The sequence below is a fragment of the Epinephelus lanceolatus genome, chromosome 24 (genome assembly GCF_041903045.1).
Source record: "Epinephelus lanceolatus isolate andai-2023 chromosome 24, ASM4190304v1, whole genome shotgun sequence".
Taxonomy (NCBI): Eukaryota; Metazoa; Chordata; class Actinopteri; order Perciformes; family Serranidae; genus Epinephelus; species Epinephelus lanceolatus.
Genome location: NC_135757.1, coordinates 15,442,951 through 15,462,214, shown reverse-complemented (window position 1 = coordinate 15,462,214; position 19,264 = coordinate 15,442,951). Strand labels below are relative to the sequence as shown.

Genomic DNA, 19,264 nt, shown 5'->3' with positions numbered 1-19,264 from the left:
CACATTGCAAGCCAATACTACAACTTCCTGTAAGATTTAGTCATAGTAGGTTGTGTGTTTTCAGGCGTCACATAGTTTCCCAATCATTTCCCAATGAGTTTCTTTCCACTCCCTTTCGCGAGTGAAACTTAATCCGGATGAGTAGCTGCCTCGGCGCAATTTGAAACCAAAAGTGCTGAAAACGCTTCGTGTTTATCTTGGTGAATTGTTTAAAGCTTTAGTCTGCAGAGGATAAATGAGTGTGGTAAAAACTTACATATCTGCTGATGAGGGTCCGAAGAGTGCTGAAATCCATCCCCATCCTGCCCCTCTTTCCTCTCCGGACACTTCTTCGTCTTCTTCCCGAGGCGTTTCTCCTAAAGGTGATTTTACTGTAAGCGCTAACTTCTTTTTAATGCTCCTCCTTTGTCCATGACTTTCTCTCCCTTCTCTTCTTCCTGAATTTAAAAAGAAAAAAAAGACGCTCGGTCCGACGGAGCAGCTCCAAACAACCTGAGCTCACCTACTGGGTGCTGTACAGGCAGTTAACACACTTCATACAGACACAGACAAGTGGGCTACTCCTCCTCTGAGGCCGGGACGAAACTAGCACCCTTTCTCTTGCTCTCCCCCTCTCTGCGTGTGGACTAATAATCTTCTTGTCTAGCGCCGCGGCCAAAGGAGCTTTTCTCTCATCTACGTCACGAGGAGCCAGGTGGTGGCTGTGGCTGGAGGTGAGCGCATGCGCACTCTAGTGTTTTTGGGGTGTAATTGATTGGATGTTTCAGTTAATTAGGGTATTGATTTGTTTGCTCGGGACGGGGCGTCACGGTGCACCACAGACGAAATTAGCAATAACTTTAATTAAACTGAACAAAGAATTTACATTTGTGTGTGTGTGTGTGTGTGTGTTGGGGGACTGTCCATACATGTGTATCCCCCCCCCCCCCCCCCCAATTGGTGCTGTCCACCCAAATGGTGCTGAAATACATTAATAAAATTATTATTAAATTCAGTTATTACTATTACATATTCCAATAAAAAACATTTTGAACTATTATCTTGTGCTTTTATTTTGAAATAAATAAAAGAATATATTTAAATATTCCTCTGCTATCTTAAGTCCAGTTCCTCAGAACAGCAAATTAGCAAGGTTTAAAAAATATTCTACATCCTAGAGAGATTTTACAAGTTATTGCCACAAACAGAAAATATGCTTACAAGTACAGAGCGCATTATTAAGCATCAGTTTGTAAGTATTGACTTGTTTTGTTGAGGTCAGGAGGGTCAGAACTAGAAACTATGGTGCTGTGTTTCCAGAGGGGAATATTTTCATTCATTTGTCCATCCTCTGTTTCCTGGAGACGCTTTTCGGCGGGTTCTGTTGAAACACCAACGTCAAGGTTACTGCAGTAACAACCACTATATCCGGTTTTTACCTTCAGAATAAAACCCACTATGAGCCATAACGTTTTCCCTTAAAAACCTTTGCCACAAACAGTACAGAGTAATTTAGACACTGATTCTTTTTCTCTTTTTAATAGTAAAATTATTTTAAATTGGCATATTGTCATTATTGTATTTTTTGCCATAACTTCATATAGCCTATTTTGCATTTATTTAAATTTCGGCATACTTTTAGCCTACTTGAGTATTTTGATGGATTATAGTTGGCAAAATTTTTGTTTACATTTCCAGCCTTGCAAAAAATACTCCTGTACAAGGGTTTAATTGAAACCAGTTGTACTGCCAAAGCCAGCATAGACCAAAAGCTCTGAGAACAAGATAGTATTTATGTTGTCACATAGCCTGCACCTGCATTTATTGACACAATGAAGGTCCATTTCAAAAAGTCCAGTGTGCACAATGAGACACAAATCAAATGTATAGATAGCACTTTTAAAGAATAAAACACACTTTGAGAGGCATTAAAATTAAATTCCAAAGAAGCCATTTTTTCCAGCCCTGTTTCAACTATTTAATGTGCAGAAATAGATTCGATTTTAAGATTAGGTTTGTCTTTCTGTTGCCTATCGTCCACTCAGGCCTAAATGCTAGTGGCTATTGTCAGTATTAATTAGAGACAGTTATCACTGTTAGTGAATATACAGCTCATATGTTGTATAATCCAATTCAGTTGAACTTTGTTTATCCCAAAGGAAATTCTTGTGCCAGAGAATGCTTCAAATATAGTAGTTTGGGGGTATTAAATATCAGTCAAAAACATTAAAATTTACAAGATATAAATTGCCACAATTTACAAAGAAACCATCTGTGATCCCTTCAGTAGTAATCTGACAGTAAGAAGAGTTGAAAATTTGGAAAAGAAAGACAATTTAATTTATAGATTTTGTCGTAAAATTTAGGTGTAATCATTGACTCGCATATCTGATAATACACTATTAACTAATTTCTGCTTTAATCAGTCTAATTTAAAAGTAATTTAAGTTTAGTTTAATATTTTACCTTCATTTATTCATCCTCTTTAATAGTCATGCAGTTGTTGGCAAACCAAGTGGGAAATTATATGCTCTTACTTTGAAGGAAAAGTGGAACTCGTTTTCGTCATATCCTTCCAACGTCGTGCTGGCTTGACTTAACTTGTCAAAATGGCGTTGTTGGTAGTAGCAGACTGGAGTTAGTTCACATTATTCACTGCCATTTATTCGGTTATTGGGCAACACACGCAACATTGGCCGCGACAGCATGGCGACCCTGGATCAGAAATCTCCCAACGTGCTCCTCCAGAGCCTCTGCTGCAGAATCACGGGGAAAAGCGAAGGTACATCAGTTGACGTTAACGCTAGCATGCTGCGCGCTAGCACAGGAAATGTCATAGCGAACCTAATTCAAAAAACCGGCACTTTGTCGTTGCTCTTGCCATAACCAAACGTCTGTGATTTACACATAAAGTAAAGTTATCGACTGAATCTTTTTCGTCTACTGGCAAATTCGGCTTATCATTTTTACACCAGGCAGTTCAGATTTTGCTAATAATCTAAGTTTTCTTAACTGCTTGCAGCGGCCGAGCTTGCTGTTTTTGTGGCGGAAAGTTGTATAAATCCGTTGAAATTTGACTGGAGATGAAGCTGCTTGGTCTTGTGGACATATGCCGAATTGAAGAGAGCGTATTACTCATTTCTTAAAGGGCGTTGCGATTTAATAAACACAATTTCATTTCAGATCACATAGAGAATAGAGATAAGTTGAGGTTTGGTATTGCTTCAGCTGTGTTGAACAGCGATACGTAGCGGGGCTAGGTCCCCGTAGCTGTCAGCCAGTGGGCTTGGCTAGATACTGCACATCCCGCTCAACAGCTTCACGATACTTCCAGCTGTCACGATAACGCACTGTTAGCTTTGGATTAATAAAGTTAGCTGCTCTGTTCAGTTATTTATGAGCTTGCTAGCCAGTTAGCTCCCATGACCAACACACTGTTTGCCTGGTTGTTGGATGCACTTGTCTTGCTAACTGCAGGCCCCTGCTGGATGCAGGCATCTCAGAGTTGCATATTTTTAAGAGATAGCGGATGAATATTAATATGATAATTGTTTTTACTGATTTTGATGCGATTGCAGCTTTAACCCTGTGATCAAAGACACAATAAAGGTTTGCAGGCAATGCTCACAGACATATTACTTGTATTTTTGTATTCAAAACCACACTAATTGTGTCCCATAATTCACAACCCTTCTCAAAGCAATAGCCCATTCACACCAGTGTCCAAGTGTCTTAAGTTGAAAGTGTTATACTGTGCATGTACAACTTTTTGAGGCAAAATGAATGTAGGAAAATGGGGTGTGATAGCAGCAAAAACTCAACACTGTTGGTCATGTCCATATTACTTCAAAGTGCTGCTCATTTGACTTTAAGTTATTACCTGTTATTTATTTCTCCAGCTGAAGTTGCCCACCAGTTCCAGTATGCAGTGCGAGTCATTGGCAGTAACTACGCCCCAACTATTGAGCGGGATGAGTTCCTGGTGTCGGAGAAGATCAAGAAAGAACGTAAGTGCCCTTTGGACAAATATTGTCCCCCAATGACCACACATTCATACTGCACCAATAATAAGCGACCTTGAGTATATTTCTCCTCATCTGCCCATCTCTGTTGCTGTCAGGTGGTTTTGTATATATGCTTTTTATGTTGGAGCACTCCACAAAACAGTTAAAATCTTTATTTCACCTTAATAGAAAACTCCAGTGGGCTTGCATAGCAGCCAAGGTAGCAACATTAGTGGGAAAACATTGATCAAAGCTTTGACATAGAAAATAAAACTAAAATAGAGCAGCACTTACCGTACAGCGTTTATTTATCCCAGGTCTGCAGGTGGACTTATGGGAACCTTTGTTAAAGGATTTTGTAGGGTTATGGAGCTGCCGTAAAAGTAATGGCCCAGCTCTTAATCTCTAAATTTAAGACATCAGAATTATTAGCAGGCTTTTCCCCATTCACTGTGTAATGAAAGGTTTCTTTGTGCTGCAGCACAGAGCAAGCTGTGCAGCCTGGAAGACCTCATGTTCCTCAGCAATTTATTTTGCTGCTTTCTATTCTGTCTTACACTGCAGTTTAAGTTAGCCATGTTCAAATCCCAAATAGGCCATTTGTGGAAAGGTTCATTATTTTGTTTCGATTGTGTTGCAGTGCTGAAGCAGAGGAGAGAAGCAGACGCTGCGCTGTTCTCAGAGCTGCATAGAAAACTACAGACGCAGGTGGGTAATGGTGTTTCTTTCAGAAGAGAAAAGCGTCTGAACCATAATGAGACGATATTTACTCAACTCACATGACAATGTAGTTGTAGATATTAATTTTGGATGTTTTTCTGCAGTATCCCCAACAAATTATGATGTTTAGCTGATGAGATGTCATGTTTCCTGTTTGACAGAGTGTTCTGAAGCATCGTTGGTCTGTTCTCTACTTGCTGCTCAGCCTGTCTGAAGACCCCCGCAAACCCTCCAGCAGGGTGAGACACACACACTTAAATACTTACTAATAACAGAGGTATAATAATAAAGTACATGGGTGATACTGACTCCATCCCCTCACCTCCTCATTGTGTGTTTCTCAGGTTGGAAACTATGGCGCACTCTTTGCCCAGGCTCTCCCCAGGGACGCCCACTCCACCCCCTTCTACTGCACCCGGCCCCAGAGCCTGGCCCTGGGCTACGGGGAGAGGAGTGCTGGCCTGTCGGCGAGTGTGGGCACCAGCGGCATCTCCAGTCTGGGAGTCTACACGCTGAACGGGCCCACGCCAACGCCTCAGTCACTGCTGGCTGGGTGAGACAAACACCTGTTGAAGACACAATATAATGCCAGTGACAAAACTGGTAGTCTTTCGAGTTATTAAGTAATCAGATGATGCATTAATAGAGAAGAGAACCGACTTACACATTCATAACTGAGACACGCTTATCAGCTGTGTTTAAGCAGATTCATGTGGAAGGCTCAGGGGAAAAGAGGGTTATTTATCTGATGCTCGTCCTGTAAAAACACCCAGCGCCACATAAAGGAAGCATCAATTATCACCAGAAAATGAACCTGCCTCTCAGCCCGACCTCTTATAAATCTGTTTTATGAGGCATCAGAAGGCCATTTAATTCCATTTATGCTTATTAATAATGTAGATGTTCCTCAGCTTCAAATGACCATCGAGCTGTCCAGGTTCACCTTTTTAGTCGTGAAAGGGCAAATCCTTACTTCAAACATAGAAAAAGATCTCAAGGCATTGAATAATAATTTATACTCCGGAAAACACACGATAGTGGTGCTTGAATGAACAAAGATGTACTTTGGTTTGTTTTTTATTTGTTTATTGTTGTATTGCTGTTTAATTTTTGGTCATATCCAGATGTTAGTGCAAAATATTAGAACCTTCAGAGCAACTGTAAAACTGTGTGTGTGCTTGTGTTTCAGTCAACCCCCTCAGTCTGCAGCAGGAGGCGGGCAGCCTCTGGGCTCTCGGCTGGCCTGGGCTCTTCCTGTAAGCTGCTCCCCTTCCTCCGCTCTGGCCCCGCTCGCCACTCGACCACCCCTCGGACCTCCAGTTCCCTCCTCCAGAGTGGTGCGTCCTCGACGCGATGGTGAGTGACATCTATAAAGCCAGAATGACGATGGGTTACAGGCTGACCATAACATCATCAACGGAATACCATTTGTATATCAGTTACTCACCCTGTGTTACACTGAATTTGGGAAGTAAACTGTGTACTTATGTACAGCAAATTCTCTGTCCTCTTGTCCTCTGTGGGTGCAGGTGAGGTGAGCGAGGCGGCGCTGGTGCGGGACATCCTCTACGTCTTCCAGGGAATCGATGGCAAGTTCATCAAGATGAGTGGCCAGGATAACTGCTACAGAATAGACAGCAAGGTACGTGAACCTGCATCCAGCCCCATAAAGCTTATAATGGACTGATCAGTTCAGTGGGCTGCACACATTACCAAGAGTTACCTCACAGTGCAGCTCAGCATCAGCCAAGAACAACTGATACAATGCTGGCCGTGTGTTTTAAACATAATTTTTCAAACATGGTGAAGCTGATCATTAAAACTCGCCGTTCACAGTCTTCTTTCGGGAGACTTTGTATTCATGTTGGATAGTGTTTCTTATAAGGACTGAAGTACTCGCCACCACATATCCAGAGTAGACAGTATGATATCAAGACTGCTGTTGTTGATTGGACTTTAAAAGAAAGATTCAACAGATCAATACGAAGCTCTTTGGCTCCGAGCCACATCGACCCCTCTTTTCTCTTTTCTTTGTCCGTCCTGTCAATTTCTTTTACTCCCCTTTCATCCTCCTCTCTCGGCCTTAGATGAAACCTGTCCCGCATCCTCTCAGTGGTGCTAAACATAGACTTGTGGTCAATCTGCTGCCACTGTCCTGATGGAGAAGGAGCCACTGAGACCAGAAATAAATGAGTCAAGGATGGAAATATTTTGGGACTCGGCTATGGCCACTTAACTTCCCTTTGCAAAGCTCTCTGGATAAGAGGTTTTGTTTAAAGAGATAAAAAATTAATGCATCGTTAAATTTAAATCTTTCTCAGCCAGAAAACAAATCTGTTGCTGTGAGACGGCCGTGCCAGTAACCGTGGTTATAGCACAGTAAATTACAGGAATCACCATGAAATTCGTCAGAGCTTTCAATATGAGATTTGTGACGACAAACTGCACATCATACATCATATTATTTCTGTCTGAAGCTTATATATATTTGAGTTGCGGACAGAACAAGATATTTGAGGACGCCATCTTGGGCTTTGGGAAACACTGATCGACATTGTTCACCATTTTCTGATATTTTATAGACTAAACAACTAATCAATTAATAGAGAAACTTATTGTTAGTTGCAGCTCTAATTGCTTGTGGATGTCTTGTATGTGTTGTAATGTGTGCTGTTCCTCACCAGGTGGTGCTGTGCAAGTCCCTGAGAGACACAAGCAGCAGACTGGCCGAGCTCGGCTGGCTCCACAACAAGGTCAGGAAGTACACCGATGCCAGGAGCTTGGACCGGGCCTTTGGACTGGTCGGGCAGGTGTGTCTGTGTTTTCCTTGGATGTTTTTTTTTTTTTTTTTTTTTTTTTATCTAATCTCATTCGCTGATTCATATCTTTACATCTGTGTGTCCTCCTCTCTCTTCTTCTCCACTCAGAGCTTCTGTGCGTCGCTCCATCAGGAGCTGAAGGAGTACTACAGGCTACTATCTGTCCTCCACTCCCAGGTACACAGATCAAACAGGGCCTGGTGCTGACAGGGAAGTTCATACATTAGTAAAGACAGTGGATAATGAAATTGTCATGATTGTGTCTGTGTGTTGTAGTTGCAGGTGGAGGATGAGCAGGGTGTGACCGTGTGCACAGAGAGCAGTCTGACCCTCAGAAGGCTCCTGGTCTGGATGTATGACCCCAAAGTGCGACTCAAAACTCTGGCCGCCCTTGTCGACTTCTGCCAAGGTCGGAAAGGAGGTGAGCTGGCCTCAGCCGTCCATTCTTACGGGAAAACGGGAGACCCGCAGATGCGAGCGCTGGTTCAACACATCCTCAGCCTGGTGTCACACCCCATCCTCAACTTCCTGTATAGGTGGATCTATGATGGGGAGCTAGAAGATACCTACCACGAGGTACACACACACTTCTCTGCAGCCCTAAATACGGTGTCTGAAGCTTAATGAGAGATTGTGCTTCCCAGAAGTCCAGCAGGAATTTACTGGTCATTTCTGGAACATTGTTCCATTCGGCTGCTCTGACGTTTGACCCCAATGAGAGAGAACATTACTGAGGGGAGGAGGGAGGAGGGAGGCAGAGGGATAAAGAAAATGGGGAGAGGCAGGACAGCTTCTTCAATGAGGACTGATGAGAGGAGTGTAATGGAGAGGCCGGTGATGGATGGTTCTCCTTTACTTCTTCCTGCCCTTTTCTCTCCTCTTGTTTCGCTCTCACACACAGTATTTATGTGTCCAGCGTTAAGCATTAGTCATGACTGGACTCTGGGCTTAAGTGCAGTGTTTAAGAACACAGGGACAAAGATATTGCACCTTTCAAGGGGGAAATTACCCGGGAGATCACACACAAAGAGGTCTGTTAAAACACATGCAATAAACAACACCCGTAAGTATGGAGTGAATATAAGATGTTACGCTTTGTAGATCAGCTGCCTTATATTTTACTTACAGTACATGTTTTTTAACATCTCCCTGCAATAGTGAAGCTGACAGTTGGAGTCAGCATACATGGAGTGTGCTGCCCATTAGAAAGCCAGTTCAAGCTACTGTAGTTCCCTCTGAAGTAAATGGACAATCTAAGTGAACATGACAATGGATGAAAACCTCTGTCAGGCACTGTACACTCTGCTCATAGAGCTGTTTATTCAGTATCTCTGTTAACTTGATTTCAATTGCAGAGATACGAGATCTTGGGAAACTTGTATATTTCTGCAGTCATTTTCAGCCATAAATGTCAGTTCTACAGTCAATAAATATGTAATTTTTTTTTAGTTCTTTGTAGCATCAGATCCCAACGTGAAGACAGATCGTCTGTGGCACGACAAGTACTCCCTCAGGAAGTCAATGATCCCGTCATTCATCACCATGGATCAGGCCCGCAAGGTGTGCACCCACACACAATCACGCATCTTATTGCCGCAGAATACATGATCAGATAAGAATGTTTACTTTGAGTCATAATAACTCATTATCTCTCTCCCGCTCTCCCCTAGGTTCTGCTGATTGGTAAATCCATCAACTTCCTGCATCAGGTTTGTCACGACAGAACACCGCCGGGGAAAATCACACCAGCATCCACGTCTGCAGACACACCCAAAGATGGTAAGAGCCTCGGTTTCTCTCTCCAAAGCAAATATTTTGACATTAAGAAGAAGCAATATGATGCATATCTATAAGTTGATGGCACTGCTGGCTTTATTTGTCTCTCTTTTGTCTTTTTTTCTGTCTTTTATAGCTTTATTTTTCAAGCACTGTAATGACATTGACCAACAAGACATCTCTTTTTTTGTTTCGTCCTCATCATATTGATATTGTTATATTGACACTGGCTCGTGGACGGGCCGTGATCGATGCTCTTACCGCTCACTGGCCTTGTCCTCCTCTCCTTTTGACTATGCAGAGCAAAGAGGTATACTTAGCTGTGTTTTATTGATTCAGTCTGTAGGACTTCATCTGACCAGTTTGATCTGTAGCTTTTACTGTAGTCGCTGAAGGACATCGCGCTCTCTTCTGTGCAGCAGCAGCATAGTTGGACCAGGAATGGATATTTGCATACTTGACCCTGAATCTAAAAGAAAAACATCATTGCATGGCACATACTATAACAGCACAGAATCCATATTTCCTGTAAAACCCAACATTAAAAGTTGAAACTCCAGTTAATACCTTTCTCATCTCCTCATAGCTGCAGAGCTGCTGTCAGACCTGGAAGGGGCGTTTCAGGAGAAGATTGATGCTGCCTACTTTGACACCAGCAAATACCTGCTGGACGTCCTCAACCGCAACTACCTGCTGCTGGAGCATCTGCAGGCCATGAGGAGATACCTGCTGCTGGGTCAGGGAGACTTCATCAGACACCTCATGGACCTTCTAAAGTTAGCACTTTGAAGTCATCGTGATCTACTACTTTGTGTGCAGAATCATAGCATTTAGATATTAAGATGTAATAATCATCTAATGGTGTCCTGATTGTTTTGTCTCAGACCAGAGTTGGCGCGTCCTGCCACCACTTTGTATCAACACAACCTGACTGGAATCTTAGAGACGGCGGTCAGAGCCACGAACGCCCAGTATGACAATGCAGAGATCCTCAAGAGACTGGATGTTCGCCTGCTAGAGGTAATGTGTGTGAGGGTGTGTGTATGCTGCAGGATATTCAGCATGTCCTTATCTTTTGACATGTGTCTTTTGTTGGCTCCAGGTGTCTCCTGGTGATACAGGCTGGGATGTTTTCAGTCTGGACTACCATGTTGATGGACCCATTGCTACGGTATCACACGCTTTTAGTACAGTTCCCATCAGTTGTCTGTATACAGCATTGTGCTGTGTCGTAGATTTACATATCTGTGTGTTTCAGGTGTTTACAAGGGAGTGTATGGGCCACTACCTGCGTGTGTTCAATTTCCTGTGGAGGGCCAAGAGGATGGAGTACACACTGACTGACATCTGGAAGGGACAGATGTGTAATGCCAAGCTGCTCAAAACCATGCCTGGTACGTAAACACACTATCTGGTGGTACCTTTATAGATCTGCAACACTAGGTGTTTTTTTTTTTTGTTTTTGTTTTTTTTCAAAGTGCAGACTTATCTTTTACCTGCCATTGTGCTTTTTACCCTCCAGAGTTGTCCGGCGTGCTGCATCAATGTCACATCCTGGCCTCCGAGATGGTCCACTTCATCCACCAAATGCAGTACTACATCACCTTTGAGGTCAGGCCATTAGCGGTGCCGTTACCATCACAGGCTGTAAAACATCAGTAAAAAGCAGTAATTACCGCAGGAGGCGATCTGCTGCGTCTGTTAAATGCAGCGCTGCAGGACTCTGATTTACAGGATCGAGTGCAGCCTTGAAGAGGTTAACTCAATTTTAGAAGGTTGCAGGTTCAAACTATGCTGAAAGTCAGAGTAAAGAGCTTCTTTTAGAGGCGTTAGCAGTTCTTTAATGCAGACTGACACTGTGTAAAGACAGGAACGATTTTTCTACTTGGACATCTAATTAAATATATATAGAAATTAGAAGAAAACCATATTGACTGTGGACAGGAAGGCACCACCTTTGGACTGAATCATATCTGATTTCTTATAAAAGGGTAATACCATTCCCATATACCTGTGCTGTGTGTGTAGGTGCTGGAGTGCTCCTGGGACGAGCTGTGGAACAAAGTGCAGCAGGCTCAGGACCTCGACCACATCATCGCTGCCCATGAAGTCTTCCTCGACAGCGTCATCTCAAGGTGCCTGCTGGACAACAACAGCAAGGTAACACACATGATGATCTCATCGATATGATAAAATGTCAGATTGTATTTTATTTCCACACACTCACTTCCTTGAGCTCTGTTTCTATCTGTCCGCCCAGTCTCTTTTGACCCAGCTGAGGGCCATATTTGATCAGATCATCGAGTTCCAGAACGCGCAGGACTCCCTCTACCGCTCGGCACTGGAGGAACTCACCCTGCGGCTGCAGTTTGAAGAGAAGAAGCAACAGAGAGAGGAGGAGGTATGAGATGAGCTAAATACAGAGAGAAGAACAGTGGGAATGTTCGGAATGTAATGGCGTTTACGTGAGTGACGCTATCCTGTCTGTCGATCCAGGGTCAGTGGGGAGTGACAGCCGAACAGGAAGCAGAGGAGAAGAAGAGGATTCAGAAGTTCCAGAAGACTGTACCAAACATGCACGCCCAGCTCCGCCTCCTCACTCACGTCTACCAGGTACCGGCTTGAGCTTGTCATTCGGCACATCCTTCAATGCAATCAGATGTTTTACTGTATCTTTCTTGTCTTTGTTCCTCCTCACCTCCCTCTCCTTTCTTCAGACCATCGTCCAGCAGTTCCTGGTGTTGCTGATGACCAGTTCAGATGAGAGTCTGCGTTTCCTCAGCTTCAGACTAGACTTCAATGAACACTACAGGTTTGTCTTGATCACCAGTCTTTCAGATAAAAGTAAAAGTATCGTAAATGATATACTGTATATTAGGTAATTTTGCTTGAAATTATCGTTCTGTTTCCTCTGCAGGGCCAGAGAGCCAAGGCTGCGAGCCTCACTGGGTGCCACCAGGGGGCGACGACCGTCAAATATCTGACATAACGGTGACAGCATCAACAAGTGAGGCTTCCAGTCATTGGAGCGTGGGATATGACATCACAGTGGACACTCGTGACATCACAGAGATGGGCCAGCCAGCAGACTTGAAACGCGCTTCATGTCGTGATGATGTCATGCCTTGGAGGAGCGACCCAGCGCTGCTCCGGTGTCGCAGCGGTCGCCAAGTGATGACATCACAGCAGACGGCTCTGGCGAAGTCAGCCGTGTGGGATCACAAAGGAATAAAGTCCAGTAAATAAAACTTTCTGAGCTCGTTGTGACGTGCAGAACAAACACCCTGAACAGACTGCTCGAAAATTCAGCAAGTATTCTGCAAAACATGAGGTCAATTTGGGAAAACGGAGTGCAAGGAGGTAAATAAAAGCAGCTGTCAGACTGAGCTCCCCGAGTCACATGGCATGCCTTATTAATGAGAACAAACACTTTCTCAGCGCGGTTGCCAAATCTAGTCCCAACTCTCACAATGTATGTACATAGAGTTTATGCAAAAATGTATGTGTATAAATGCATCTTTACACGTCAACACTTGTGGCTTTGCATCTTCGCACTAGGGTTCAACCGATATAGGTGATATTTTTTCAACTTTCTATTTGTAGCAGTTATTAAAATGATCGAATTTGAGCATTTTTATTGCAGTTAATCCGTACGTGGCCGTGTTTCTGCTGATTTGTTTCCGTTAAGGTGGAAACAAACAGCATTCACAGTATGACTCAGTCTTCAGCATACTGAATACTGAATATGATCAGTATTGGCACACCAGTATATCGGTCTAACCCTAGTTCTCCTCTCACCTCTTTAAAATCCAGGGTTTTATAGTGTCAGCTGCCCAATCACAATCATACACAGGATGTAGAATTACGCACACACACACTTGCTGACAATTCTGCTTCCACTGACATGAAGACAATCTGGCTCATACAGACAAAAAGCCGACTTTGTTTACACCTCGTTTTAGTAGATTTGTAACTGTTTGCCGTTACACAGGTGAGGCTATGAACATCTGGCGTCACCTCGACTGACACTGACCGATGTAAAGAATGTTACTATGAGTTTAGTTTATGTGGTTTCCCTGTTTAGTTTACAGTTGGTGCTTTTGTGTCTGTATGAGCGATGGATCATGTCAAAGAAACTCACAACAACCACAACAACCTCACTTCGTCTCATCGCATCAACAATAGGAACTATAAATGTTCAGATGTGTCTTTAAAAAAATGTAAATATTTCTAAATGAAAGTCCATATTTAAAGAATTTAATGGTTATAAATGTGGGCGGTTTATTTTCTGAAAAAAGTCAACGTTATCCAGAGGAAAGCAACAGTAGTTGTGTTAGTAAGTGAGGTTTGCTGTGCGTATGAGGTGAAGATGCTGTTTGAACAGTCGCCCAAATTGTTACTCACATTTCATTAATCGGACCTAACTGTTTGCTGGATTTCCTTTGTAGTACACAGTCGAATGCTTTTGCTGTTCAAAAAAGGCCAAACGTTTGTTGGTATTGAAAAGTCAAATTGCAATTTAATCATCGAGTTAAACAATCAGCTGTGAGCGTTGATCTCACCTTGTAGGAGCTCTGATCCTGGATCATCGAGGGCATGTTTCTAAGAGCAAGGAAATTAAATTGATACGCTTAATGTAGTACCATAGATTCAAAGATTAAAAACTCTGAGAGTAAACATGCATCAAAAGTATTTGCATTTCACACTTTTTTGTTTTGTTAGTTTCATGGGGGAATATTTACTTCAGCAGATGAACAAACTATATTTCAGTTTGGGGAAATTCTCAGTCGGAGCTACAAAACCGTTTTCATTTAGCAGCATGCACACTGAGCTCAGGAGCAGATGTTCCTCAACATCAGCCCTGTAGTCACTGTGCACAGACTGACTCATAACGATCCACATGTGTGCAGTGATGTTCCCGCTCTGATTTTTGTCTTTTATTTTTACTGTCGATGAAACAAACTGGTGCTGCTTATGGTCACTGGACCAGTTAACTGCTCCTTGACAATGAGTTTCTGAAGTGAAAGACTTAACTGAACCTGGGTCAGCACTCCTGCATTGTCTGTCTCTGTTTGTCCTCGACATTGTATAGCACATAATGTATAGAATATAGGGAAAAAAAACATCCCACTTCTTCTTTAATAAAATGTTTTTTATTAATGTGTGTTTGATTTCTTACTGCCATGAGTGCTGGTGATGGGGTGCTGCTCTGCCTCAGGGTGGATGTGAATTTGCTTGAGTGTACTGCCACCTACAGGCAAGACATCAGAGATAATATTTCATCATTTCAAGATGCACTTTCCAGATCAGAATCAGAGTCATACATAAGGAAATTGCTTTGGTGCATAGACAAGCAACAGAAATATAGAATAGAAAAATCCAAATGAAATATGTGCAATGTAACTGTTTAAAATAAAAAAGCTAAGCAGGAATATGCAAACATTCTCGGGCAGTGTTAGTGGAGTTATGAGAAGGTGTAGGAGGCGTAGGAGTCTTCATCTTCTAACCGCTTCATCTTCAGGGTCGCGGGGGGGCTGGAGCCTATCCCAGCTGACATCGGGCGAGAGGCAGGGTACACCCTGGACAGGTCGCCAGACTATCGCAGAGGCGTAGGAGTAATCATGCATAATTCCTAAAATAATTATATTATAATAAATGTAATAATAATGGAAATGTAAGTTTGATAAACCACATTTTGTATTCAAGTATCCTATTTTCAACTCCAGAAATGTCAGCTACCACAACAAATACAATCGTGTTCACTTCTACGTTCCTATGTGATACCACCAAAAATGATGTGCACTGGTCAGGGGGTACTCTGCTGAATAACATATTTCAAAGGGGCACATTATTTAAAAAAAAGAAGGGAAATACCATTCGATATGATACGATACAATATACTTTATTGTCCCATAGGGAAATTTGTCTTGGACTCATAAGCGCTGCATACAATAAAAACACAGAGAAACAGTACACTAAACATAACAACAAATAACACATACCCCCTCCCCAGTGCAATACAGTAGGCTATAAATAACATCAGATAACACATACCCCCCACTCCCAAACATATTGCACATGTCCCATAGAAACGTAGGAAACACCATGGAGCTATTTCACAATCCTACTACCTTGGGCAGCATCATTTAAGAGTTGGATTGAGATTAGCACAAATGACCATGTTCCAGGGGAAGTGCAGAGAAATCTCTCCTGAACACTCAATTCTTTTGTCAAACAATATCATGATTAATGTAATTCAATATTATCAGCAACAGGTTAAATATTAGTTCTACAACTGGTCTTCCTCCCATCATCTGAGCCGTCAAGTTCTACTAAGACTTCCCTTCACTAAATTAATTGTTTTAAAAGTCATTACTTAAAGAGGTACACCAGAAATTTAGTATCACACCTTTAGAAAGTTGGGAGACTTGTGAGTGACAGACTTAAACTAGAACGGTTAAAATTTAAGTATCAGAGGTTGAGATATCCAGACCTTCAGTTCCTAGAAACAGTTCCTACATTTCCCATAATGCAACTCAGCTTGTGCTGCCTTCAAATGGAACTTGTGAGCTTGTGGTTCCAACATGGCCAATCATGCCTGGCATTTAAGTGGTTATAGGAGCAGTGTGTAGGATTTAGGGGGATATATTGGCATAAATGGAAAAAATATTCATAACTGTTTTTGTTAGTGTATAATCACCTGAAACTAATGCTGTGTCTCAGTTCGTATTCTTCCATACCTACACTGGCTGTTCTGAGTGCACAAGTGTGTTCATATTGACGAGTATGGCTAAATGCAGTGCACTAATAATGATCAGAAAGTTAATGTGTGGAACACTGGACACTTCTTACCATCAGTGGTCGCCATCTTGGCTACATAGCACAAGGGTAGGGACCACCAAACTTGTGAAAATGGCATCCAAGGAAGCTGTCGCAGATGCGGTCACTCTGGTGAACAAGTAAACAAGCCGGCAGATATTTTGCCAGGCGACAATTGTGGTCAAATGTTTGTGATATTGGACTGCCTGGTTGCAATTTGCAATAAAAAGTAGACAAATCAAATGTTGCAACTGTCATTTCTGTAAGTTCACACTAGCCATGTTTGAACACTGAAGAATCTGAATTCAGACACAGCATGAGAATCATTATGTTTTCTTTAGCTTAGAATGAGGCTTTCATACCTACAAAAGGAGCAGCTCCTCTTCCACGAAGTCCACCATGTTTCTACAGAAGCCCAGAACAGACATACCAAACACTAGGTGTTTCTCAAAGTCAAGGAAGGATCCTTTAATGGCTGAATTTCAAGGTTGCTACGTCATTAAATCCCACCTAAGGACTGTTCCAATGTCAAGGATCCTTCAAATTCTACTAAGGACTGAGTCCTTCTTCATTGAATTTTCAAGGATGCACCTCAGCAGGTATAAAATACCCATAATTCTTTGCGCATTCTTTGTTTTTTTTTTAAAGTGTACTCTAGAAATATATTCTCCCTCAGTGTCATGTGACTGAAAATACTGCTTACATTTGTTCAAACTGTACATCAGCATTAGAGAGTGCCAAAATGATCACAGTATCCTGAACCCTCTCAGTCTGCTGAGGGTTTATGACTTGAGATGAGACACTTGTTAGCCTGTTCCAATGTGTGTTCACTGAATGCTAAGGAGGGCTCTTGCCTCTGTGGGATCCTTCCTTAGAAGATCCTGTCCTACCAAGGAAGGATCCTTGACTCTGAGAAACACCCACTGGCTCTAGAGAAGGCCTTTCACATTTTTGCGCTACCTGAATGCCACCATAGACTTTGAGGGACAGTATGTGGTCCACTTCCTGGTGTTTTGGAGCTGAAAAATGCATCTCTTGGTGTGGGTTCAAGTAAGTTCAGTCAATAATCGACAGACATTTTTGTACTGTTTGTACTTTAGACTTAACTACACAAGAGAAGAACCACTAGAGGGAGTAACAGCTCCTCTTTTTCTAGCTTCCGTTCTCTTCACCCTCAGCCTGTGTGTGTGTGTGTTTCTCTTTCTCACAAAGACACACACTCTCGCACTCACACATTTAATCATCCTGGCTTTTCATTCTTTGGTGTGAAGTCCCTGCAATCAAAAAGCTGTTTAGTATACAGAACCAGACCATTTCACTGTCTTTTGTACTCACATTAAGTTATTCCGTGGGGCCTCTGTAATTCAGACGCTGTCATGGATAAAAAACGTTGCTCTCGCTCACTCGTTGTTGGATGTTGGAGGAAGATGTTTGCACAATGCAGAGGCAGGAGGGAGAGGAAGGTGTGAAAGTCCTGTCACACACATACAGTATCACCAGGGCCTCAGAAATTTATTCTGTCTGCCTTCATTTCTGTCTCAAAAAGCAATTCTTTCAGAGATTCACTCAGTCGTTTGATTGTGCAAATGTGCATTCTGTGTGTGTGTGTGTGTGTGTGCGTGTAGATACCTGTTTATTTGTCCAGAGAGCCATCTCTTCAGGCCGATATATAACAACCTCTCGTCTTCGTGGATAACACTTGGAGAAAATTGTCAATTTGGAAAGCTGGAGAGGCTGAGAGTCCTGACTGCTCAGTCGGAACAGACAGACTACGGGGATCTCCATTTTTCTTTTCTTTTCTCTCCTTTTCTTCCCTTCATCTCTGCACTCTGTCTGTGTGTGAGGTGTCTAAGTGTGTAGAGGTGTTTGTCTGTGACAGCGAAATGGTTTCTGATCACTTAAGACATTTTTTCCCAGTATTCCCAACGCCCCTCATGTCATTTTCTCTCAACAGAAATAGCTTTGCTCTGCTGACCTTTATATTGAGCAATACCCCCCCGACAAACTGACCTGGTATCAGTTCATTCTGCATGTGTCAGTGGTTTGGGGAGCGTTTGACAGCCTTGGACATGTTCACTCGCTGTAAGCTGTATTTTATATTTTGGAGTGAACTGTCCCTTTAAATAAGTATTCAAACTTAAATGTTTTGTATTCTTTGTGAACATACTTTTTATCTGGCCTGACGATACTCATGATATATTTCAAATGTGTGTCTGTGTGCACTCCATCCTCTTTGCCCTTGTGCAGTGAACCCTCACTAATACCTGAGAAACAGATCCAGCTGCCCCTCACTGCCACATCTGCACTTTGAACAGCCTCAGGGCTCAAGGTCACACAGAGGTGACAGCGAGGACTTCCTGCCTCAGCCATAGTTACCACTGAGGGCATATGTTTGGTATTTAGTGCTGAAAATTCAGGGATTTTAGCAACCATGGTGGAGTTTGCATTTTCCAGTAATCAACTTTTACTTTATTTAATTTGACATATTTTAGTAATCTTAATTAAATAACTAAAGGATTCAGTGCTTTTTTGCTGGACTTTCATTTCAGACTGTTTTGAAGGAGCATTTACATTTTTATGATGTGATATAAAATAGTCATACTTTAATTTACAGGTCTGTTACTGCCTGATACATTTCAAGAAAGTTTCCTGGAAATAACTGCATTTTCTTGTATTAATTACAAGGAAAATGGACACAAAGTTCTGGTAAGTTGTGTTTTATGGGGCTTTATTGTATTATAGTCTGTGTCTTGTATTGTTCTTGTTGATTTCAGACTTTTTTATTCTCTTATTGTACATATTTCTTTTTAGTTTTGCGTTTTGTATCGTCTTCTGTGTATTTTCGTGTTGCGTTTTATGTATTTTAAAGGCCCATAGGGAGGGGCATTGCAAATTAGCTTCGGCTATAAATGCTGTAATGTGTGGTATTAGTTTATGCTACATACTTGTCCTTATACAAATAAACTAAATAAATAAATAATGCACTTTTAACTGCTAATTCTTGGTACCATTAAAGGAATAGTTTTTTTTTTTTGAGTAAATATGCTTATTCGCTTCCTTAATAAGAGTTAAATTAGAAGACAGATACCACTCTTATAGTGTGTCTCAAATCACATACTTCTGTTAGTACACTTCTATGTAGTATAC

The 19,264-nt window shown here is 42.1% G+C and overlaps 2 protein-coding genes across 2 annotated transcripts in view; one reads left to right on the top strand and one right to left on the bottom strand.

The window, feature by feature from the left end:
- Positions 1 to 684, bottom strand: part of atp11a (ATPase phospholipid transporting 11A) — a 52,233-nt gene extending 51,549 nt beyond the window's left edge. Inside the window, exon 1 of the mRNA XM_033615966.2 lies at positions 257 to 684. Within this exon, the coding sequence (XP_033471857.2) occupies positions 257 to 301 (45 nt within the window). The 5' untranslated portion in view covers positions 302 to 684. The remainder of the gene's footprint in view (positions 1 to 256) is intronic.
- Positions 685 to 2,580: 1,896 nt separating this feature from the next.
- On the top strand, positions 2,581 to 14,458 carry tubgcp3 (tubulin gamma complex component 3). Its single transcript, XM_033616109.2, has 22 exons — positions 2,581 to 2,761; positions 3,879 to 3,986; positions 4,624 to 4,691; positions 4,865 to 4,942; positions 5,048 to 5,256; positions 5,893 to 6,059; positions 6,233 to 6,345; positions 7,388 to 7,513; positions 7,631 to 7,699; positions 7,799 to 8,098; positions 8,972 to 9,082; positions 9,193 to 9,301; positions 9,885 to 10,074; positions 10,183 to 10,318; positions 10,401 to 10,469; positions 10,557 to 10,692; positions 10,821 to 10,909; positions 11,327 to 11,458; positions 11,559 to 11,699; positions 11,795 to 11,911; positions 12,016 to 12,110; positions 12,216 to 14,458. Exons 1-22 carry the CDS (start codon positions 2,686 to 2,688, stop codon positions 12,280 to 12,282), a joined length of 2,706 nt encoding a protein of 901 aa, XP_033472000.1. The 5' UTR covers positions 2,581 to 2,685; the 3' UTR covers positions 12,283 to 14,458.
- Positions 14,459 to 19,264: the final 4,806 nt, after the last annotated feature.